At 42.3% G+C, this 25543-nt stretch overlaps 1 protein-coding gene across 1 annotated transcript in view; it reads right to left on the minus strand.

Annotated features, from left to right (window-relative positions):
- Positions 1 to 25543, minus strand: part of adam12a (ADAM metallopeptidase domain 12a) — a 70582-nt gene that overhangs the window by 11765 nt on the left and 33274 nt on the right. Inside the window, exons 4-12 of the mRNA XM_085760643.1 lie at positions 23848 to 23926; positions 19966 to 20042; positions 18133 to 18319; positions 14039 to 14104; positions 13347 to 13418; positions 12782 to 12951; positions 11805 to 11889; positions 9657 to 9805; positions 2516 to 2693 (exon numbers count right to left, since the gene is read on the minus strand). Coding sequence (XP_085616769.1) covers positions 2516 to 2693; positions 9657 to 9805; positions 11805 to 11889; positions 12782 to 12951; positions 13347 to 13418; positions 14039 to 14104; positions 18133 to 18319; positions 19966 to 20042; positions 23848 to 23926 — 1063 coding nt within the window. The remainder of the gene's footprint in view (positions 1 to 2515; positions 2694 to 9656; positions 9806 to 11804; positions 11890 to 12781; positions 12952 to 13346; positions 13419 to 14038; positions 14105 to 18132; positions 18320 to 19965; positions 20043 to 23847; positions 23927 to 25543) is intronic.

The following is a 25543-nucleotide window of genomic DNA, read 5'->3' on the forward strand; positions in this document are numbered from 1 at the left end:
AGCAGACAGAGGGAATGTAAGCGAGGGGGAACAAAAGTAAAGAAAATTAAACTCAACACAAAGAGATTGTATTTCACCTCAGAGCAAATGCTCAGACTTTGTTATCAGAGCGAACGCAAGCCTTGCAGGACTCAAAAACCTGGCAGTGGAGAGGAAACAGCAGTTTCGAGTTCTCTAAAAACAACAATGCTTCCATCTGACAAGCTCATTCAGACCCCTGGAACCATGAGCGGGGACGGTGGAGGAAATAGAAAAATGAGAAGGAAAAGAAAAGAAAAGTAAAGAAAAGAAGGACATAGTGCAGAAAAAGATCCCCCTCCACAAACAAGCTAAATATTGTGTAATCATGTTGGGAAAACGGCTGGTATTGAACTGCAAGTGGAGTATGCAAAAGAACAAGTTAAGTCACTACTTCAATCTATACCTCACCATAAAACTAATGAAAAAATACTTGAAATAACTAATAAAACTTTGGAAATCCCAAGTGAAGTTTCCTAAAACTACACTATTTTTTTGCATTTTGCTAAATGCAGGAATTCATATTCTAAAACAGCAGGGCACAGAAGCATCTGAAAAGAAGAAACAAATTATCCTCACTATAAAAATTAGTGTAAGGAGCTTTCCCAGCAGGTTGTACACAGATTTAGTCAAACTCACCCAACTCAACATGCAACCCCCGTGGAGGTAGAAGAGAGGAGCAGTATCTATCGCAGTCAGGAAGTGAACCCATATCAAGGTCAAGTATCATTTTTCTTTATACTAGTGTAGCAGTCTGCAGAAGCATTTACATCTAGATATAAAAATGTATCCACTTACTTTATTTACTCACTTCATACATTGCTTTTGCAGTGAACGGTGAGCTCTTTAACAAAGCGAAAAGAAGAAAAACAGACATATGCAGAGTTTGTTTTATCTTAGGTTGTCTGGGATATTAGCGTGACAACCGTGCAACCAGCTTTTCAAACCTGCTTTTTGTTATCTTGACTCAAAACACAGATTGAACCTCTTACAAAGAAATATCAAGCGAGTTTAATAATCAAATGTGAAAGGTGCTTGATGGGATTGTTTCTGTTGGACAGCGACAACAAAGGCGGATAAAATCCTCCTAAAAGACGATATTAAGACGTTCTTGTCCTTTTTTGTGGTGCAGAGAGAGTCAAACAGAGTCTGCACCATCCCCGTAACATTTCTCCTCTCACCATGGAGGCCCATCTGTTTCACGTTAGCCTTTATCATGAGCCATGCCCTGCACCAATCAGCAGCTCTCCGCCTGCTGATACAGTTGGAAGCTAGCTCTCAATCGAGCCTCGGCGTATACGATGTGTATGTCTGCTGGTGCATGCATGATCTCACACAGAGGCAAGCGGGCCGGACCCCCGAGGGTCAGCTCTTTCTCTCTTTGCCATTAGGGTCTGAACATACTGTACAGCCGAGTGCAGTCAGACTCGGGAGGAAGTAGATGGATGGAGCTGGCAGGGGATGCAACTGACATGATGGGCCTTCCAGAACTTCTTTCAGCCTAAAAAACCATTAAGGGCCTTTCCCATGGTCCCCGGGGCCAAAGGAGGCGGAGGAGCCGCGCTGAAAAGAAGTAGCCTGTGATTGTGAGGAATTGGACCCGGGATTTTTTTAATGAGGCTTTTTAATGGTGGAGAGAGGTGCAGCCTGAGCACTCTGATCTGGCCTGGGTTGGCGTGACGCCGTTAAACTCTGTGGAGAGCTTTATTATCGCTGCTGGCTTGGGCCTGTGGGGCTTATGTCAGTTCTTTGTTTTGAAGGACAAGGCCACTTTCAGCCCGACCCTGGATGGAGCATGAACAGAAGAACAGAAGAAAAAAAAAAAAAGCTGTTCTGGCCTATGAAGGTGTAAACAAATAGCAGAAAAACAAGGCATTCTCTCACAGAGGCTATTATATAATTCAAAATATCCTCCCAAATTATAATAGATGTCTCCTTCATATTTCATAGCCCTGTTCTCGTCTCGTCTGCCTCGCTGAATGTCAGTTGCATCATGATTAACTGTTTCATCATCCTGCAGTCGGAGAAGTTAGCAACGCGTGCCACCATTACGTATGTGCACGCCATTGCGGATTCATTTAAATAATTGACAGGGTGAAGCTGTCAGTGATGTTTCCTCTCAGTGAACAGCATCGCGACCTGACAGCCCTCCTCCCCCCAAACACCTGTTCAGTGCACAGAATGAATACATTTACACTCATCTCTGAGGTCATTGTTTTCTGAAGAGCGTCTTTAGAGTTCCGAGTCGTCAGCATTTTAAAAAAAGAGGTTTTGTTTTCGCTTTGGGAAATGTTAGTTTGTGCCATGGCAACAGAAACCACCACGAGCATTTCTGCTTATTTCATTTCTCAAATGTGGGAAATATAATTAAAAATGATTTATGGGGAACAGTTAAGTCGAAGGGGGCATAAAACAAGAATGCTGAAGATTTGCAGGAGGTCTGAGGATAAGAAAATAAAGTCTGTTTCCCATGACCTATTCACTACACTTCTCTCACCTCCAGTTCTCCACAGTCACACTCCTCTCCCTCCTCCACGTAGCCGTTGCCACATTTCTGCCCGCCGTAGAGCACCTTGACCTCTGGCATGTTGAACAGACACATGCCGACGCCTTTTTCAAAACTGGCCGTCAAGTCCTTCTTGCTGCAGCTGCTGAACACTGTGGGGAACGGATACCTGCGAGAAGAGGGGAATATTTTTGTGAGTGACACAAACCGAGAGAGGAGGAAGACACAAGGGCCCTCTTCAGGTCTGATGTAATCAGCAGCTAATTGCCACTAATCACTAAATCAATTAATCGTCAGAGCTCAGCAATCGCTCCAAAGCTCCATTAGCATGCGAGTGGCGCAGGGCCCCCTTGTCTCCTCCCCTCCGCCGAGAGAGGGAGATCCGATAAGATATACTTTATGAGACGGGGAATCATAAAAACTCAAACCAAAAAGTGCTTCCTTTGCAAGACTTGCAACACCCATAAATTTGGGAGCAACAGGGGATGGTGTGTTTTTAATATTGTTTTTGGAGCGGACAGAGAGGGTGGTCTGCTCCGTGGGGAGAGCACACAGCCCAGGGTTCTGTCTGCCAAAAGCTTTGTTACAGACCTCATGTGGCTTTATTGAGCTTTTCTGTGATAATATAGTGCCTCGGATGACACTGTGTGCGTGCGTGTGTGTGTGTGTGAAGTGTGCATGAATACAAGCAGATTGTATCTTGTTCTCTGTGAGGCTCTTGATAAAAAAAGCACCATATGAGATTTTTAATACCTCCACCCACGCTGTAAAATTCTGCACAACAAGGCCAGAAAGGGTGAAGCCGTATATATCAAATATATTCACACTTATGTCTGTGCTTGTCCTTGTGCACTCAGATGAGTGTGTGTATATGGGACGACAAGTGGGAGATCCAGGTCAGGAAAGATGACCAAATGTTTTGTTCCAACAGGCTCTGTTAAAGTGTGAAGTATGCCCTCAATCCTACCTTTACACCTCTGCCACCCACTCCCCTATTGTGGCCCGTGGGCTAAAACGGTGGATTTTCTTTCCTTTGCATCGCGTTAGTGAAAATCTTTCCTGTCACAGCAGAGAGAGTGCTGACTCTAGAGTAGAAGTCAGGAAACAAAAACCAAGCGAGCATCCGGCATCCTTCCCAGCAGGTGGATGTCAGGAGAAAGGAAAGTCCAGATAAGCAGACTGTTAACGGACTAAAACACATTATATATATTCAGTGCATCATGTATTTTCCAAAATGACAGCACGGGAAATTGGGTGGCTTGATTGTGAAGTCTTAAGTGGTGTAGAAAATGACGGTGCTGAGAGGACAGCAAACACATCACGGTTGTAGCAGAGATGGTTTTATCTACAGATCTTTCAATAAGAGAATTTCCTGAGGAGCTTGTGGATAAGGACCGGTTCATTTTCAGCCTGAGCTGCTGTGCCATCAAGAAGTGGCTCTTGGCACTGTGAGAAGAGACACTCACTCATATTTTTACATGAGAAAAATACAACAACAATAAAACATTTAAATGTAGTGGAGCTGTCAATTTGTTTTCGGCTACCAGTCCAAGCCTTGAACTCAAACTTCGTTGGCTGATCTTGTTGATATAGAAGCTGTAAAATAACCAAAATCTCTAGGTGGAATTTCTCCTTCCCGAGAAGGAAGCATCTCTGTAACTCTTTCAAACTGTGTTTTTCTCTGATTGGGTTTCACATCTAATACGGCTCTAAATATGTCATGACACTCTGTGAATGTTTTGACATGACCTCATTCTCGGCTTGCCTTTGATTTCTGTCATGTGTGGGAGGCAGCTTACATCAGCTCCTGCTGCTGACCCCCCCTCCATCTCCTCCCCCAGCCCCTAAACACGCAGCCCGCTGCTCTCTAACGTCAACACTTTCCAGAGGTTGTGTTAGGTGAAAGTAGGGTGCCATGGAGCAGATCCGGAGCCACTCTGAATTAAGGCAAAAAAAGTCTCAGTGGATTTGTAGATGAAATGGCAAAAAAGGAAAGAGCAATGAGGAACGCTGTAGTAACAGCCATAATTGCACCATTTTTTTTCTGCCCCTCCTGTCTGAGCACCTCGGGGGATCCTGCACTGATGAACAGCTGTCAAGGCTGCTGTGCAACAGACAGGCCACTTCCTTAGCAACGGCTGTTGTTGATTTCCTCTTCACCCCCAAAGCCCAAGCCAAAATTGCTTGCTTAAGTTGTACCCACTCTTTTGCTGCATTCATTCAATTTCCATGAACTCAGCCCTGCTCTTCAGTTACCAGACCATGCAATGCATGACAAATACTCACATTCTTGTTTTTTTTTCCTGGTCAAGTCTGAGATACATGTGCTTCTCAGGATCCAGCTGTTCTTTATGAGAGGCAATACAGAAATAATTGGTCTTCTCTGCAACAGTCTGGGGGTGGGAGGAGGAATAATGGCTGTGAAAAGGCAGAGGCACAGATGAATTACAGTCGATGGCATTTAGCAGCTGCAGTCCCCAGGGCTAGTAAAGCAGCGCCAGGCCCAGTCACGGTGTGCACATCTGGGGCTCATGGCGAACCAAAGACACTCGAGACAACCGCTCATCCCCTTGAGAGTCTGGGCCACCACCTCAAAAGAAAAAAGACCCCGGGTGACTCTTTGACCTTCAGGCTCCCTCTCATCTTGTTCTGGTTTTTTTTACAAAGGATGAGCCGCGTTCACCTCTGCCTGCTCTCCGAGACCGCTCTTTGTTCCGTCTCACACTGCTGCATTGTTTTCCACCTGGTCATGCTCCAGTTCCATTACGGGATCAATCCCTCTCCCGTCTGTTTTCTTTTGTTCGTCTCTAACCTGCAGACAGTGTTTGACAGTTGGCTCCTAGAGGTATTGCAGTTGATGGTTGATAGAGTGTACAAAGCAATCACTGGGACTAAGCTGCAGCAATGGCTAAACAAGGCTTGACTGGATCAGTGGGAGGTCTGGTGATAAGGAATCATTCCCAGATCTATTACAGGCGCCTATGATTTCCTCCTCATCCTGATAACACTACAGTGCTGGAGTCTTCCAACCATCTCTGCTTCAATGTGAGGGTAGATGGACTGTGACAGGTAACCCAAATTTTTTGTGTGTAGAGATGAAGTCATCAGTAAAAGCTTAAATAATGGATTAAATTGAATCACAAACATAAAAACATACAATTGTTTTGGCTTCTTTTGTTTATTAGCTTTGTCTCTAGGTTCCTTTGTGCTGCTGTTTGGCTCACCGACCTTGTCAACCTATTATATTTTTTAAAGCATTCAAAGTAAAAATGAATTGGTCTGAGTTCCCCGGGGAAGCATCAACATTATTTTTCTCAATAACTTTTAGCAGTTTTATTTTCCACTTTCTTTCTTTGGGATTACTCATGCTCAATTATGTGGTTAATTAACCAAAAACTTCAACAAACTAAAATGATGTGACAGGTTTTTGTTAGATCAAAAGTTTGCTCCATTAAAAATGAAATTTATTGTGGGCTGTCAGTTCAGTCTACCTTCATTTCTTGTTGAAATGTTACATGATCAACACGTGAAGGTCAGACTGAAGTACGACTTTGCTGCAGACTACTGCCATAAATCCAAACTTTATGTCACCAGTGACCAGAATACTCTAAAGGCAAAGTATCACGTTAAAAGACACAGAGCCCTTCAGAGCATATAGAGCTGGGCAGGGCTCACTCCTCCTCGTCTGTCTGTCCTTGCGGTTCACATCACAGAGAGCACCGGGAAACCCATCCAGAATGTCCTACACGGCCAGTTTATGTCACATCTATTCAGCCATAAAACACTGATCAGGCTATTAATCAGGTCTGCTGAGTTTCCCAATGACGCATCTGCCAAAACATTTTCCACCATCCTTGAAACGGTGAGAACGTTTTCAAAGAAAATATCAAATGTGCAAATACTCACCGTTTTGTTATCACAGTTTTATTATATTTTGGAAGACCCTGATCTTTTGGCACGAATGTGAAGAAAAGCTAATTCAAACCTGATTGTGGCAACTGTGTCTACGACAAATATTTCATACTTGCTTGACTACACATTCAATATTAATTTTAGTGTCCTTTGTTGCAAATAGAGCCCGAGCTCTGAGGGATGATAGGTGATATGGTCGGCTGTGGCCCTTGGTGCCTGGCAGTCTGTCCTACATTGTAGATACTGAAAAGCATTTTCACATTGATTTCCCTATGGACCCAATTAGACAAGAGATACCAGAGAATTCCTGTTCTTCAGCGGGGCACAGGTCACATTTCCATGGCATGGCCTGGGCTCTGACTCACTTTCTGTGATGCCTGATTATTTCATGACACGGGACATACATAAGTCTCTGTGATATCGCGCCACAGTTACCATCTCACTCAGAACCTGACCCATGAGGGGAATGAACCCTGCCTGAATAAGGCATCCTGGATCTGTCCATCAACAGCTCAGTGTTTGTGACTGACAAACTGTGAATTATTGTACAAATAAATACAGTATACATGCAGTTAACAAATGATACTTCGAGGGATTGTTCGTGTTTCAACAAAACGTTTTGTGCAAATAGTTTCCTAGATACGTAGATAACACTATCATCTGCAAACAACTGGGGACCGGCTTCATCATCATCATTTCAAGGGGTTGCACACTTGTGTTTTGTCAGTTTTCAGGCACTAGTAATAGGTGATAAACAGCCAAACATGAGGATGAAACAAGGCTCAGGAAATAGAACGCAATGGAAATGAAAGTGAACCGAGCATAGAACCCTGTGGAGTTCCTGTGTCAGATTGCTAATGTGTATGTTTCTCCACATATGTTTTCCTGTGTCGATGGAATAGCCAGCAGCGGCTCACTTGCTGCACGTGTGTGTTCCTGTGTGTTTGTGTGTTTTCAAGAGATGATAATCTCAAAGGATGAGACACCAGGCTGTTCTCATTTAGTGCTAATGGAGGGATAGAGGCATGGATGGAAAGTGGGGTGAGGAGGGTGGGAGGGATGACACGACAATTGGCCATGACCAGTACGAGCAGGAAATAAGCAGCGCTCTATGCAGATGTGCAGCTGGCACTGAGACAGCTTACAGTTTTACTGCCCATTCCCTACCCCCTCCACCCTGCCCCTAACCCCCAGAACCCCAGTGTAATAATGATGAACTGGATCTCATTATCTCTTCTACTCAGTTTGTGCAGCCACGGCGAGTACATGACAGTTGGATGGGCATCAACTTCTGTTTGTGCACGGCAGTGACGATGAAAAAAATCATGTATTCTATTTGATGAAAGGAAAATATCAATAAAAACAAAACAGGTATTCTTCGCTGAGTGCAGGAGAGTGTTTTTTCCCCCCATGTACTTTCAATTACTGAATGCAGTGGGCCATTTGTATCAACCCATTCAAGTCTTGGCCTTGTGAGGAGCTATTCTGTATAATCACTTTGCGCTTTGAAAAGAACTGGTCGCCTGTCTAGCAAAACATGGCAGTCAGTGATGTAAACAAAGAGGCTAACTGCAGCTGCCGGGTGGCGAACAATGTTGAGGTGTTTGCCGCAGAGCCTGTGTGTGGCCTCATGGTGTTTTAAAGTATGGAGCAGCGAGGGGGCAGGACCTACGGGAGATGTAGCACCGCCTCAGGCAGAGAATAAGTTGCTGACCTGGAATTAACTGAGAAAGCAAAATGAGGGAATATAGAGTTCCTAAACATCCTTATTTAAATGTATTGCTTCCTTAATCCTGGATTAAATAGCAAAGCAGCAATATGGAGCAATAAATAGGTGTAGAGGGGATTATTTTGAAATCAACTAGAAGTAGATCATTTCTTTCTTTTGTCAGCCAGATTGAAAAAAAAAGCGCACAGTCTCAGCGGAGAGCAGAACAAGAAACTAAATATTCATGTCTTATTTTATTTCTCACTAGTCTATGTTTGGTACAAACATTCCTTCACATGGAGTGTTGTTCGTCGCAGCTGCAGATTCAGATATTTTAGGAGCAAGGTGATAAGTTTTCCCCACACATAAACTGTATAATGGACAATTTTCAGACGTGTTTAACTATTTATTTGCAGCTGCAGAGTGATTTTCCAACATTAAAGTTGCATGTATGTCAAAGAATAGCATCACTCTGACTGTGCACATGGAAGAAAGAAAAGAAGACAGGCTGAAAGAGACAGGAGAGAAGGGAAACGCTAGAAAGACAAAACTATTTTATTTCTGCTTCAACTATGTTTTTTCTCTCTCATTTGCACATTGATTATATTTCCATTTTTGGACAAAGTCCTTGACCAGGGATACCCTCAATCAGAGTTAAATATAAATCTACATCTTAGTGCTGTGTTGTTTTATAAGTCTATAATCAAGAATAGTGTTACCCTGTTTTTCATGAATCTGGTCCAAACCAAATACGGGGAGATGTTTCCAGCATAAACACCAGTCTGAGGCTCCCACACACCACTAGACCTTGGCTGGAACTGATACCCAGTGTTTCCACCCAGAACATCCTTTTCCCCTCTGCTCAGTCTACTACAAGTTGTCAGACATGAAACATTACAATCCATGCTGAGCAATTACTCAATAACTACACCTCAGACTTGATATGTTTTTAGATATGTCTCAAATGTGCAGTATACGCTCTCTACGCGCTGTTTTCTTAGGTCTACTGTAGATCAGCTACATTAAGTGTGCTGTTTGGGCCATGCACTGCCACTGAACCATTAGCTTCTTATTGAGAATGAGTCATATTGCTTCAGGACATTAGCACAGCTGTTCAATCCGCCATAAACCCAACGGCCCAACGCTTCAACTGCATCATTTGCTTACAGACGATACAAATGGATAGCATTTGGAATAATGTTTACATATGATCACAATCTGGGCTTTTTGAGCAATGGTTGCTATTTTTAATAAGAAATAAGACAAAATTAATATCCAAGATAATGATGGCTTGACATCATGATGATGCATTTCAGGTGGTGTTGGAGTTAGAAATCATTTTTGCAAAGCCCCCACTGGAGCGTAGTGAATTATAGCATACTATGTCCCGAGGCTGATGAAGGCCAACGAGCTGAAATAAAACTCCTGCAATTCTCAATATTGAGGATTAAGGAGTCAGCTATCTTGTTAATCTGTTGACAATTTACTGTCAAGATAGAGACCATGACTCACCCGGTGGAGGGAGTCATGATGCAGCCTCCACGATCCACAGTCACCCTGCAGCCACACCCCCTTTCTGGGGTGTCGTGGTTCATTCCAAAGTTGTGTCCGAGCTCATGGGCCAGAGTGACCGCAGCGCCCAGAGGGTTGTCTGAGTGGTCCTGCAAAAACAACAGATCAATTTTGGTGAAACTGAACTTGAACGTTCATCACAATATCTAATATAAAACCTCTTTACTTGATGAGTCTAATTTGTTGAGTATATTTCTAGCCTTAAAATGATGCTACAAGCAGAGCCTCATAATGAGATTTGCTCAGTTTACAGTTCTGTTGCAGCAAAGCAATAGCTAATTAAAACCAGACATTTCTGATTACATACTCTGAGGAAAATAACAAATAATAAAAAATGTTATGTTAGCCAAATTGTTGTTCCCCACAGGACCCACTGGAGAAACATTACTCAAAACAAGTGAGTGTAATTGCATATTGCCAAGATTACAAACAATGCCTTTGGATCTGTGCTTATCAGAGCGTTTCCACCGCTCGACATTGTGGCACTGAAATGAGAAATGAAACAGCAGACTGCAGGCTGTCACCTTCAGCTTGCTGTGCACACTTTGACAGAGCCAGATGTGCTGCTTCATCCTCACAAATAAAGACATGAACCTCCTCTGAGGGAAACAGACAAAATCGGCCCGAAAGACAGAGCAGACAGAGCCTCGAAGGACAGCTTGAAAATCACACAGCCAATCGGGTTAAAGAAGACAAATTAAAGAGTGGTGTGTGGAGATGAAGCCGGAGTGACGCATGGAGTGAAAGCTGCTGTTGGCTGATGTACTGAGATTTCCGGCAAGGTGTGTAAAACATGAACACATGAAGAGGATGGATAAATAATGTAGCGGTAGCAGCTATCAGCTCTTCATGGATGCAGAGCTGTGCGTCAGAGCACCTTGCCTCTGGAGTCTTCCGTCACTGTGCATTATTCAGTAGTGCTGTGCAAGTTGAGCTCAGACTGATGAACTGCTCTGCTGGGGGCTTTTGAAAGTAACGGTCATCAACTGTCAGTGCTCGCTGAGATCCGACTGCGCAGCCTGGATTCGTGCTAAAAAAAAAAAATTCAGTTTCCTGGAATAATTCAGACACCTTCACTAAGTGAGGAAGCTGCTCGAGAGGGCACCGCACACCACTGTCTCTGTTTTGTTCCACCTCAGCAATGAAATTAATGTAACATTTAGGGCTGGTAAATGGAGCTTCCAGATGGTCTGAAAATGGATGTTTAAGATTTAACCGCCTAGAAAAATAACAATTAGACCCAAAGGGGACGTCAACTAATGAGTTCAAAGGTACTCTGTAAACGAAGGGAGACAACTAAGACAACAGGATCGTGATTTGCCCAGCAGAAGAGTCTGCGGTCTGAGAGCGATCCTTTATGTCTGTGACCTGATGTATTTGTGTATGTAGAGTTTTATGATAATGACCAAGTCTCCACTTTACCATCTGGGAGGACAAGAGTGAAGAACCATCTGGGGACTAGCTGTAAACCTAACCATCAGCCTGCCAGACCCCAAGACAAACAGCCACTCAGAGGCAAAGAGTATAAAATAATAGCATGACATGCACTAATGCAACATGGCTTGTGCACATGGTATAGGGTTGCAGCTCTGTAATGGGTGATCATTTACAACATGCCCCTGCAATTTCATTCAGGCTGTGATACACTCTACCCTTAAATTCTCTCATTTGTTGCACCTCATTAAGAGGCAAAGGTTTCCATACGTGTAATCAATACACACTCTGATTTATCAGCACAATGTGGAAGGCACTATGTATACCCTCCCTGGAAAAAGAGTCAGTGATGCGTGTGCACTGTAGTTAATACTGGTTCCTATCAAATCTGGGATCCTTAGTTCAACTCTTACACAAGAGACTCAGGGGAGAAATTTGAGAGTATTATAACAAGTCAGGAGGGAGGTGGAGAACAAGGGTAAGAGAGGAGGGCAGGAGGAAGAGGAATGGAAGGATAAATGAGTCTATAGTTTCTCTTCTCTCTCAAGAAGTCGGCATCAACAAAGTAAATATTTATTTTGCTTTGCTTCCCTTCAAGATGGTGTAAAAGTGTATGAGCACGTAGAGGACAGATGCTGAGGCACATTCACGCACCATGACGATTCCTCCCGACTGCTCTGCTGTGCACATGCTCATGATAGGCGCCATCCCGATGGTGGTCCCCTGGAAATACACCCCACTGAAAAGAGAGAAACAGAGGTTATCACATTATCAGCATGTAGTGTGTCTCCATATTCCATATCTGTCGAGGTAAAGGCTAGCGTTAGGTGTTAGTTTCTTACATGATTATGTATTTCTATACATCTATTTCTGCACTATAGCCATGCTAACAGATCTGACTTGTGCATGGGGATTTGAATTGAAGGTTTAAAGCATCTTAATTAAGTGCTATAGCAAAGTGATTGAGTCATCATCCCTAAAAACGGCTTGTACTCCATGTTATCCCCTGTTCCACTCGTATTTATTTCAGTGTTTCTATTCAAAATTGGTTTGTAAAACTTCAGCACTTTGTTGTTTGATGATTATTTTTATCAGCTAAACTGTCAGCTTACAGCATTTAGCTGCAATATCTAGTTAGCCTTTTTTCATCTACATAATGAAAATGGTGATAACTGTGTTAGCACTAGCATGTCTAAATTAAATAAATGTTTGTTTGTTTTTTTAAAGTAAACCTTAATTGTCTGTCTTTTAACCAAGATAAAATGTTTTTGTTGGCAACTTCTCAAGCATGCAAGCATCTCATGAGGCTGTCGCGGCGTGCTAATGGCTAAGACTGATAGACAAAAGATATTACAAATGTTTTAAGAGGCAGGAAATTAAATTGTTTCTCAAACAAAACCATTTCTGTTGGTTATGAAAACTCTGCATTGTAGGGTAGATTTGCATGCGCCTCAAAACAACAGCAAAAAAACAGATTACAGAACATATTTAATTTTGCTTGAACCCAGAGACAATTCCAAAAAACCTGATAATGTGTTATAATTTTCTGTTTCTTTTTTAACAGTAGATACCTCTATTAGAAAGACTGCCATGAGGCTACACATGGGTGCTTCCATGGGTGCTCTACCAACCTGATTAGCTGGGCGTTGTCATGGGGTTTCTGGGGCAGCAGCTTGACCTTCCTCCAGTCTAGGAACTCATGCAATGTGGTGAAAGGATCTTGGGTGACTGGACACTTGTCCACGTCACTCCACACCTCCAAGCCCACCAGAGCCACTCGGATATTCAAAGCCCTGTAGAACTGAGGGTTGAGAGGTACAGTAGGTAAGAATAGAGATGTGGATTCAGGCCACAGGCTTAGAATCTGTTTCTCTTAACATTTCTGTTAGTCCCTTTACCTATTAAAACATGAATGCTATGAAATAATCGCTTACAAATGATCTGGGGCTCTGAATAAATCCTCCTTTCCATATGAATGAAACATTTCTTGCTGCTCTTTTACTAAACCATCAGCCACAGTGTGTTTTATTACAGCGGACTCTTCACAACATTTCTCATTCAAGTTATGGAATTGATCATCCATTCATAATCTAATCAGCCTCTGCTCACAGGTTGGTTAATTCTCAACAGGCTTGATGTGACCTCTAATAAATCACGTTCCAACACAACATTGCCTCCGTTGATTTGATTTTTTACCTTGTCCACATAATTGGCGATCTCAGCCAGCCGCTGCTTGACCTTCTCCATGTCCTTGCCTTGCTTCTGAAACTGTAACAATACAACCATACAGAATAAGGCAGATAGAGGAAGAGGCGATCCATGCGCTCTGAATGTTGATTATCACCAAAGACATTATTTGGAACATATTAACACTGTGTCAGCTCAAGAAAGTTCTCCACAAGGCGTCTTGGAGCTGCGCTACAGTCGATATCACGTTAATTCCACTGGCGCTTCTGCTATAGCTGCTATCATCAAAGGGTGCCTCAGAGGAGCTCAGGCTACAGAGATAACCTCGGCCACCTTGTCTCAAATCCCCCATTTATTCAGTCTCTGTGGCTCTAAAGCGTGTGACACCGACCTATGGGCCTCATGTAAATAAAGACCACTTTCTTCTCCACACCCTCTTTAAGATCTTAAGTCTGAGATTTAGTAAAATGGTCTCATTTGTGAGTCAAGTTGTCAAATGATATATGCAGAGGGACGTAGCTGGAGTTGGACAGTGAAATGGATGAGTAAGCAGACACATCAGGGGCCAGCAGCAAAGCAGGGCTAGAGCCATCCACCATATCAGCGTCTCCAGGGGGAGGAGAGGCAGCTAAGTGCGTGACCTCTGAGCCCATTTCCTGTGGGATTCGGGCAGTGGGTGAGACTGTGTGACCTTTGCTTACCTCTCTGTTGTCTGCCACGATGATCAGCTCCACGTATTTGGTTGTAGTCTGGGCATGACGTTTGTGCTGTGAAGAGGATTGGACGGGGATTAGGTGGGTGTGAAGGAGAAACAATACAACGCGAGAAAGAAAAGGGAGAGGGCAAAGTGACACGAAGGCCAGAAGAAGCCGTTAATGGGGAGAGGGAACAGAGGCTGGGAATGACAAAGTGATAAACCAAGAAAAGGAGAGAGGCAGAGGTTAAGAGAGTAGAGAGTCAGACGAAGAAGGGCATCAGGAGGGCGCACTTAACTGCAGCTTTTTTGGAAAGAGCAGCCTAAATTTAGCAGGTGGCTACTCAATATGGCTTTTTTTTTTACCTGAGCTGCACTTTACACAAAGGGCAGAAATAAGAATCAGCACAAAGCAATCAGCAACTCACAGAGCCTGACCCAATAAGCGCCGCTGAGGTCACACAAATGTCTGATAACACACTACAGGAACTGGCTTATTAACTAATAAATCACTGTTTTGGACAGTGGTGCCAGCACTGTTGGCAGTCAGCTTATTGCACCCTCTACAAAGAGCACAAGACTCTTACATCACACTTTAACAGTGGAGTGTGGACTAGTGAGTGTGGTTTACATAGAAACGAACACATTTCCATTTATTTATTTATTATTGCACATTAATCTACCTTGGTATGTAGGGTCAAAGACTGACTGAAGTCCAACCTCTATTGAACAAAAAGGAAAAAATCAATTGCGATCAATTATAAACTGTCACTGAAATAGAGAACTTGATGATTACAGAATCTAAGTTAAAGAGCATGGAGACAATAGGGATGTGCAGAAGGGCATATCTACACAAAGACAAATGCAGCCCACACATGGCTCTGCGCACACTCACACATATTGCACACGCAAGCTCGTTCTTTCCACTCACACACTCACAGATCCTATACTATCCTGCTGGCTAAGTGTTCTGCCTTCACACCATGGCCCTCTTTCAATCTGAGCCTCTTTATCCTTGCTGGCCTGGCAGCCTGGATCCTCTCTGCTCTTATCTGCTCCTCCATAGATAAGCCAGGATGGGCAAGTGTGCTCTAAATGCACCCTATGGTGATTACCAAGTCTCGAGGAGGCCACCGGAGAGGTGGTGCACACATAAACACCATGTTCAATCAACACTGTGAAATTTACAATCAACCTATCACAATAATCAAATTTACACATACACATAATTTACAGCACATATTCTGCTGTCTTTATACATAAAACTGAAAGTACCACTGGAAAATGTAGACAATTAAAATCCTGACATATATTTTAACAAACCCTGACACTTAAAACTACACCTTTACATAAACAGCGAACAAGAACAAAAACTCTTCCTCTTCTTTGTTTAGTTCTTGTTTTACATACCACTGCTGCTTAAATATCAAAGAACAGAGGCCAGTGTTTTTCCACAGTTTATATGGTGAAGAGAATTTTAGAACAAAGGCCAGCTTACTAGCCTCGGAGCTTTCAACCACATCTGAGCAAATGCGAGTAAAGGCTCAGGTGTGGACAAGGATGAAAACTGAATAATTAAGCTTTGAGATAAGATTCTCTTTACCATATACGGTACAGTACACACAGTAAACCCTCATGCCCAAATGCTACTCAGTTTAGGCTCACATCCAACTCCTCCGAGTGCTTTCAATCCGTATTACCCTCTGTCTCAACCACGGAAGACGAGTTGCTCTACAACTGCCGTTGCCCGCTGTGTTGAGGTTTGACATCTTTCACAGTCACATTTTCATCTTGCGACAATAGAGATTTCACAGGAACTGAAGTTGTTGATGTACAGTTCCTGTCAGCTTGCCATCATATCTCTGTACCCTTCTCTACCCCATCTAACTCACATCATCCAGGGGCGCTCTGCCAGCACCGCCTCTTTATCTTTAGGCCCTCAAGCAGGGCACATCGCTGCTTATCAAAGCAGCAGCACACCTCGGTGCCCCTGCGTACCAAGCTGTGGTGCACGCATGCCACGCACAAGTCCAGCAAATTTGGCTTTTTGGTTTTTACCTTGTCTTTTCTATGGCAGTTTTTTGCAAATATCCCTCACTATCTTCTCTGTTTTCACTTTTTAATCACCTATGGGATTTACCACGTTTGACCACCTCCCTTATAAACCACATCTGTCTTCACTTAGTAGAGATATTTCCCTTCTAACTCTGATATCTCTCATTGTGTTAGGAGGGGAAGACACGTAGTATTTTAAACAAATGAGAGGGGACATCGTGATCAGATAAAATATTTCAAAATACATAGAAAAAAAACTCTTAAGCAGGATAATTAAACTACTTATCTCACTGGTATAAATCATCAATATAAGCCTTTCCCGTGTCGTCTATTCTTATCTTATTCTCCCTCTGTTTCTGTCAGGCAGGAAACTTCTGCATTGTGCCGTTGTCAAGATTGGTTCGCATCTGCCGTGTTTTTGCAACCCTCTTAACACCAAAGACAATAGTTTCCATTGAAGCCAGCATTATAATCACCAACAGAAATCAAACAGTGCAATAAAAAAGACCAGGAAAATCCCTATTACTGCATGAATAAATAAGAATTAATAATGTGAAAAAGCCAGCACTGCCATATGTTCGGCCTGCTTCCCAAAAACACATTCAAACTCAATCTAACCTTAATAAAATGATTGAATAATTGCAAAATATAAAAATCAGCTTTTATAAAATGGAAAGTCCCTCACATTCATGCTGCATCAGTATTATGATGTGTGTACTTACCCTCCTTTTGAGCCCTGGGACATTTGTTTGTTCTTTTGCATCACCTATCTCTGTCTCTCTATAAATCACTCATATTCAACCTCTACTGCCATCGCTCACCACTCAGATAGAGAACAGTAGAGTCTCTTTTCCACTTATCAAGGCTCATCATCTGTACAGTCCCAATCCCTCTGAGGTTAGACTCCCAGGGACCATTGGGCCTTATGATTTATCCCTATGAGCAGAGGGGTAGTAAGAGGCCAAGTGCAGGGTGTGCGATAGGAGAGCAAAGAAGCAATCTGTTTAATTCTGGATGGACAGATCCAGCTTAAGACATGATCTACAAGCCTGCAGTCTGATCCAGCAAATGCTGCCACTTAACAGCCAATGTACTTTCCACGGGTGTTCATCAACTCCCGCTCTCCATAGACTCACGATCACTAATGGACACTGTCAGATCAGATGGAAGGACTGAGTGAATAATTCAACAAGTAGTAGCTTCTAAAAGATATACAGCCCACTTACCAATATCTACATTGCAAATGATCTTTTTAAAGGGGGTTGAGGTTAGCGATGTTTTAGATTTGGCGCTGTCAGAATATAAATACAAACTATACGTTAAGAGAGATCAACTACACGATGGCATCTTTCTACACTGACAGCCAAGTGGTAAGAGCATATTTATCACTGTGGCTGCTTTTTACATGATGATGGAGCAAGATGATGAGTTGTGAATATGATTAATCAATTTATCCTGAAAGCAACAGGAACACACGTTCCATACCAAAAGTCATGGAAATACTGAGCGATAATTATTGAGATACTTCATCTAAAACCTCATTGTGGCGCTAAAGAGAAAGCCAGGATATCACCAAGTTATTAGCCTAATCAAGTCATTAAGATTCATGCCCTGGGAACTATAAATGTCTCTGCAAAATCTCATGCCAAAGAAATCCATCCAAGAATTGATGATGAGATACAGCATTTCATTCAGGACCAAAGTGGTGGAAGTTTAATGCAGCCTCATCAATAAATACAGGTATGTTTATAAAAAGGATTGAGTTATAATACCCACCATTTAGAGGTTCAATGGACTGTTCATAATGAAAGTTTGATCAATTTGACCTGCTGAAGACCTGCTGAAGGGTTTTAATCACTAATCTGCTTGATTACATATGGTTGAAGATTTTAGAAAACATTTCTCTCTGCTCTACCTCCTTTCTCTACTCATTTCCTGTCATTTATCTACTGTCAACTCTGAGATGAAGGCATGCAAATGAAGTAAGAAACAATTGTCAGTACAGCCACAGTTTACAGGAGTTACATGTAGTTCAATACTCCTCACCCTTGTGCTGAAAGCCTTGAACGGGCTGCCGTCTGTCTGTTCCGTGGGATAAGATATGTTGAAATCATGGCCACAGGTGCCAGGAGAGAAATTGAGGTGTTCAGCTGTGTAGATCCAGTGAGTCCCATCAGAGTGATCAGCAGATGGTTCCAGTACATATGATTTGCCTTCAAGAGAGATGAAACCCCTGCAGAGAGAAGAGGAAATGCATGTAGGAATCTCTCAGGGCTTAGACGCAGCTCAGCATCATAGTCATTTATTTATTCTCTGCATAATTCAAATACTGGAGTATACTGTATCAGATATCCAGTAAAGAAAAGTAGATTATAAAAGTCATTGTGATATATGTGTGACATCAAAAAACATGATACATCATCAGTGATGAGTGCACTTCTCAGTCAGTATCATGCAGTGGAATAATAGTGGCTACCATGTGAATTAGCACTTGGCAGACATTCTGCTTAAAGAGCTGTAGTATCTCTTCGTTTTTTCCATTGTTCCGGCCATTGTTTCCTCTTTCCTAACTTTTCTCATGATTTAACAGTGGCCTCTGTGATTTAAAGTGACAGCCCCCTGTGCTGAGTCTGAATAAACTCTGAGATTCTCACAAAACTTGCACAATATTCACAACCACATGAGCTCATAGGCCTACTAAACTCCCCCAAAAGCCCAAGCACTGCCAACGCAAACCAAAAACAATTTGTCTTGGTGAGAAGTCCAAGCGATGTGTAGTTGTGTCAGAAAAGAATAAAAATCTGTACATCTGTCACTGTGCAGACAGGTTGCAGGAAAACTTAAGTAAATAAATAAAAACATAGAGCCCAAGGTCAACAGCAAAGGTTTTACAGTCAGGCAAATCACTCTGCAGAGGGTTTGGCTGGTTCATGAAAACATTCCTGATGGTGTCAAGTGATATTATTGAAATCATTTCTCCTGTCTGACATCTGCAATCTCTGTGTTTCCATCTCTGAAACTCCGACTCACGTCTAAAGCCTTACAGTATATCAAGTTTAGCCTGCTACAGTACCTCTCAGTAGCATATACAGGTTGTCATCTCAGCATATTGCTATGGGAAAAAGAACATTATTTACTGAGTCCTGTTGAAAATGTACTCCTCAAAGCTGCCAACCTGGGACTTAAGACTTAAGTCATTGCATTTACTAGACAAGCAGTTATAATACACCCTCTGAGCAGCACCACGTCTTCAGGGCAGACTGCAGGCTACGGTGACTCAGTAGCAGGGCTTGCTAGTTAGCATGGTAAATTCAGTAGATAGAAAGACGTGATAGAAATAGAAGCAAAGCAAGAGTGTTATTTTCTATCACTGAGTACAGGAATGAAGTTTTATACTGAACTCATAACATTTCTTTTTGACTTATAGGCAAGAAGTTAACGTTAATGTTATAGGCCTATAGCGATATCAGGATTTACAATTAGTTCACTCAAGACTAATTCCAGTTTATTAGCTTGGTTTTTAGTCTTTGTCATCATTTTCACTGGGTTTCATTACACTGTGCTCACCAAAGTACTCGCTCATTGTACAACTATGGCAGACAAGGAAGGTCAAAATTAGACATTGGTTTGAAAACTTTGCAAGACTTCTGTCCTCTGTCTGGCTTGAAAACATGACTTGATTTGGACGTGCCATAGACTAAATGATGAAACTGACTTGAACTCAACCTGAACTAGTCTCAAAGGATTTGGAAAAACTTCTGGTGTTGCTTGGAATTAATGCTTCTTCTTTACCACAGATTTAGTGAAATAAAGCTTTGGCTTTGGGCTTTCTGTCTTAATAGCACAACAAAAAATTCAAAATGAACATCTGACACTTACTTAATCCCAGCACAGGTACTGAGGCTGACGTCCGAGTTGACGTGACCCTCGACCACACCATGGTAGTAGCAGTTTGCCTGCGGAAATACAAACAAAAAACGCAGAGGATTTAAAACTCCAGACAAGAAGAATGTAGTTAATGTGGGGGGGAAAAAACCTGTTCAAGTTTAAGCACAGTTCAACAACACCAGTCCCAGCTGATAACTGTGAAATATGAGCAAATTAACTCTGGGGGAATAGCTTTTTGCAGGGTTAGCAGGAGCCATTCCCACTCATCACCACAGGCTAATGATGGCTGAAATCTGTGCGAGTTTCACATTTCCCTCCTCAATCTTTGCTTGCTGTTGCATTCCCAGGTACCCGCTTTCATGGACCACCTGTCAAACTGTAGCAGGGAGTAACGAAAGTGAATTAAACCCATGTTTATTGAACCAGCCTTGGCAGCAAGAGGGTGGGGAGGAAGTGTCTGGTTTAGAGTGAAAACAGTACTTCAGCTACAGCCAGACAACCTTGCTCAGGTGAGGTCTGCCTATAGCGGACCCTCTGCCACCCCGCTCTGCAGAATGAGGAAATGTGAGTTTTCCACCCGTCTTTGACTGCCTCTAAATATAGAGTGCAGGCGGGATATTTGGACGTCCAGCCTCTTTCAATGTGGCTAACCTCCAGAGACTGCTGATTTTGCACATTCATGGTCTGGATGTGTTTCTGGTATTAAAGGGAATCCTTGCTTAATCTTGCATCACAGTAATTCTGCAATAAAACTGCGATAATCCAATTAATATTTTTTCCATCCCTGACAAGAGCTAGTTAAAGCAGCATTAGTAATGTCTTACCACCCAAATGGTTGAGGTTTTAGTACTTAACAAATCCATTTTTAACAATAACAATAATCAGTAATGTAATGTACTATAATGTGAGAATGGTCACTCACACTGACAAGCACAGACAGGTTGAGTCCATGGATTCATGCTTTTGATGCCAATTTCTGACCCCACCATCTGCAGCCTCAGCAGAAATCTATGTTCATCTGACCAGGACATGTTTTCCGGTGTGTCACTGTCAAGCTTTTGGCTGAAGCTAGACATGGTCCTCTGCTGTTGTGGTCCATCAACTCCAAGTACCAGCATGTTGTCAACATTCAGAGATGCTTTATTGCTCACCACAGCTGTGCAGAGCGGTTATCTCAGTTATCGTAGCTATAATCTGGCCATTTCGCTTTGACCTCTCTTGTTAAATAGGTGTTTAATGTCTGCAGGACTGGATATGTTTTGCTTCTCACACCCCTCTGAGTCAACTCTAGGAACTGAGTTCAGAAATATTCAAATCAACCCATCTGGCATCAACAATCGTGCCACAGACTAAGTCACATTTTTTCCCCCCATACTAATGTTTATCTTACTCAAGATGTGAACCAAAAACCGCAAAAGTATTCACCCATTTGGTCATTTAGGTGTATAGACAGAGCACAGTCCATTACAGTATGGGAAAAAGGTGCAAAGACACGTCACCCTATTACATGAAATATGAAATTTTAGTACAGTGGGGAGAAGAGAAGCTGGTTTTATTACACTGAGTTAATGCTACCACCTCATGTTTCTTTGATGAGATCATGACTGTGATGCATCGATATAAGGGATAGGAATAGACTTTCTGTTTCTAAGGTTTTTGTAAAAAGAAATGAGAGAGGAGAGTTCTCGGATCTGAAATAAGGAAGATTAATAACTAATACCCAGGTTATTGAGGGGAGGCAACCCGGGCGTGAACATTGTTTATCATAACCATGCATTTATTATTCCAGGTTAACTCCTTAATATCCATGCTGCAGATTCATATTCCCTATAGATGGCTTTTGTTACAGCACATGGCACTAATTTATTGCATTATATATGGACGGATTTAGTGAGAAAGGGAGAGGATGTAAAGCAGACCGAGGGAACCGAGGGAGGAAGGGCTGACTCATGTTGAAGTCACTCCCAGCAGTACCTTGCCTTTGACACAGAACTGAACCCTCTAGCTCCCCTGCCCAGATCACTATATCAGTCTCCTCCCTGCCGGCAGGACAAATAAATTAACTACGGATCACTCTCTCAAGATCTGGTTGTTTCCAGTAAAAAGACCCTCCCATGAAGAGCTGGCTGTGGTCATGAGACAGGAATGAGAGGAGGTCAGTTAGTTCCCAGGTTGGTAAGACATTGCAGGTATATACACATGACTACTGACAGGGGGTCATTTGGTCCATACAACTTTTAATCTACCCCTCCGCACTGTGCAGAACTGTAGCTGATTAATCAACATGAAGCTGGGCGCATAATTACTGGTGTAAACATGAGGCATAATGCCACACAGTTGGTGGTTCGAGCTCGGTTGTGAGGGCTTTTGGTTAATCAGTTATTCCTGATGGTGAAATCGCCCATTTGTTTCGGTCCAGTATTTATGCATCCATGTAACCATCAATTCATGCCATGTGCTAACTATCCAAGCCATGGATTCTCCACCCATGAGTCGACCTGCCACAACCTCCTCATTGTCTTTTTGCTCTGGAATGGCAGCAATTCTGATGAGCTGGACAAGCCCAGCCAGCGATGGTCCAGCTCTGCTTTCACATAAGTCTCGAGTGGAAAAACATTGTTCATTTTTACTGTGTGGGTTGGCCATTATTGAATTACATTAATCTCCTCTTTTGTGGATTTCAGCCATAAGTAGGACGTGCATTTTGTGTACACAGACCTCACAGACTGTCTATTATTATGCTTTCTGGTTATCTGAACAAAAATTAGACATTTAATTGCTTTCCAAACTGCAGATAATCATACCCCTGAAATCAGGCAAGCAGGTGGAAGCTCTGAGGCGTAGAAACTGTTCCACATGATCCAACCACATCATTCATTACGGTGTGCTGCATATCTTGTTTCCTAACAGTCTGTTGTTTCTCAACCAAAATAAATATCCCTCAAGAGAAGACTATTCATAAATACCCTTAAAGAGAAGGATATTTATGGATCCATGGAGGATGTTTTCAAAGACCCATTGTTTTTAAGGGCAGAACATCTTCTGCAGAGCTTAATGAAGATTATAAATATTGATTCACAGTGACGCAAATCACAAGCAATCGGAAGAAGGCCACACACCAAACTTGACCAGTAAAAAAAATAAAAAAATACAACTTGGACATAATTAACTCATTGACAATAACAAAATAGAAAAAAAGATGACGCTACACTACATCCTGCTGGAGCTGTGGTCACCAGCTGTGCATGTCTCTGTATCTGGAGTCAAAGATTTAGGGCAAATGAGACATTTGACAGACTTAACAGATGTATTTTAAATAGTAAGTTTAATCTTAATATAACAAGGACAAGGCTCATGAAGTGCGATGAGGTGCTGAATATATTTTACTGTCAAAGAGACTTCTGGAGTGCACGTAGATGTTCACTAATTCATTTTTTTCTTGCAGACCTGCATTTTTTTAAGAGACAGTTTTAGGCTTATCCATTATAAAAGACCCACGCTGTTCCCTCAAACTGAGTCTGTTCTCTGACCTCTGTCCACCTTTTATTTCATCAAATATGAATCTGCTGGCAACCAACGAAAATGGGTCCGCTCACCTACATCAGCTCCTTTATGCGCAAGACTTTCCAATTCCATGAGGTTTAAAAAGTAGGTTTAACTGCAACATCATTTTTTCTTTACTTTCTCACTGACCCTAATAGGAGCACAATAAAGCACACCCCGACAAGAAGAGGAGCCCAGCAAACGGTCAATATTCACAAGAGCTGCTGGATCGTTGATAAAGAAGGAAACATTACAGATTTAAGATCACAATTTTATTGTGTCTGCTTTGATAATAATAAAATAATTAAATATTGAAAAGTTCTTGCCTACCGTAAAGTTGTGAGAGCCTGTGACCAGACTGCCATCTTCCAGGTAATGGGTTTCAGTGTAGTTACTTGCAAACAGCCCCCTAGAAAGGATAAACAAAGACAACAAACACTCAGAAGTGACCCTAAGGGGCTTTATCTGAAAAAAAAAAAAAAATCAATCACTGTGTCTTAGGCCCTTCCACCACTTCCAGACCTGCGTGAAAGATAAACAGTCTGATGTGATTTAAAACTTAACCCTGCTCTGGGAGAGCATAAATTGAAGCGAGCAGCTGTAGGCACCGAGAAGGAAAACGGATAAAAAGGCTGCTGTGGCGTATTCCATTAAACCACTTTCACGCCACATGCATGCACCATGAAGAAGCATTCAATATCAATCCATAACTCATTGTGGTACGGCAGAACAGTAATTAGCTTAGACATTGCACACAATAATGAGCAAACGGACATTATCGTATGATCTGATAAAAATGCGAATGGGGGGGTAATGTTGACAGGAATATGGTGAAGAAATTATTTCTGTCCCAGGTGGGAATCAATAACACTATAACGTGACTCTTTGAGGTATGACACAGTTCATATCTAGAAAGCACAGTAATCAACACCACAAATCTCTGCTGTAGGAAAACAACTCCTTTCCAGTTTTATTTTATTGTAGTAGTGTAGCAGTAGCAGAAGTAGCCTAGTAGTTGTGGCTGCTATGTATGCCAATGTTAGCATAGATCTAGGGGCAACTTTGTCGGTGTCACTGGTTAAACTTTCATATAGCAACATAAGAAATATCATATGCTGGCATGTTGACATTAGCATTTATGCAATGCCAGCAGCATAGCATACTGTAGCGCTAGGGGCAGCTATGTCAGTCATGCTGGTTGAACTTCCAATACCAGTGCAAGAGATATCGTATGGTAGCATGATGACGTTAGTTCTATTTATTGCTGTGCGGCTTCAATGAGCGGCCAGGATGTTTGTGTACTCTTAGTCCTGTTAATTAATCTTATCAGTAACCTCATTTATTTTCAAACAAATATTAGTTCCTGTAATCACGGCTTTCAAACAGTCAACTGCTGTAAGGATTTATTTATTCATAAAGTAGAAACAGCTTCCTGCAGCTTTAACCAACGTGACCTTGGTGGGCACTAACACCTGTGTTACAGTGTGTGGAAAATATGTCTTATGAGTGGCAGAAGAACAAAAATAATGTGATTTCCAACTCCCCACCACAGCAATAACTTTCATTGTGCCATTTCTGTTTTAGGGAAAACAGATCATCAGGGAATTTGAGGACAGTTCCTTGCAGGCAGCTTTGGTGTGTAGCCACTTTTTGGACGGAAAACTGTTTTGGAGAGACTACAAGTGTTTGGGACATACTGAACATATGGATAAACAGTGGAAGAGTGGATTGTGTTACAATGTTTTGCTTTGGGACGTTTGTGTGGACTCTGATGTATTTCTTTGGTGCTGTGGCTCATTAAAATCCAGTGCAACTGTTGGTACAAAGTCCTTCAAACGGCAACCTTCAAACCTGTCAGAGCCTCGTGTACCTTTCAGGCCCATAGGAGGCAAGATGCTGTGCTGTCCTGGCACCTCAAAGTCAAAGTCAAAAAAAAAAAAAAGAAAAACTCTGCCACCAAAGCCATATTAAGATGATGGCTGACCTTCCTGCCACCTACGGAGGTTACTGAGCCCTGCTCCTTTCT

The sequence above is a fragment of the Trachurus japonicus genome, chromosome 19 (genome assembly GCF_045865225.1).
Source record: "Trachurus japonicus isolate A0001 chromosome 19, Traja_1.0".
Lineage (NCBI taxonomy): Eukaryota > Metazoa > Chordata > Actinopteri > Carangiformes > Carangidae > Trachurus > Trachurus japonicus.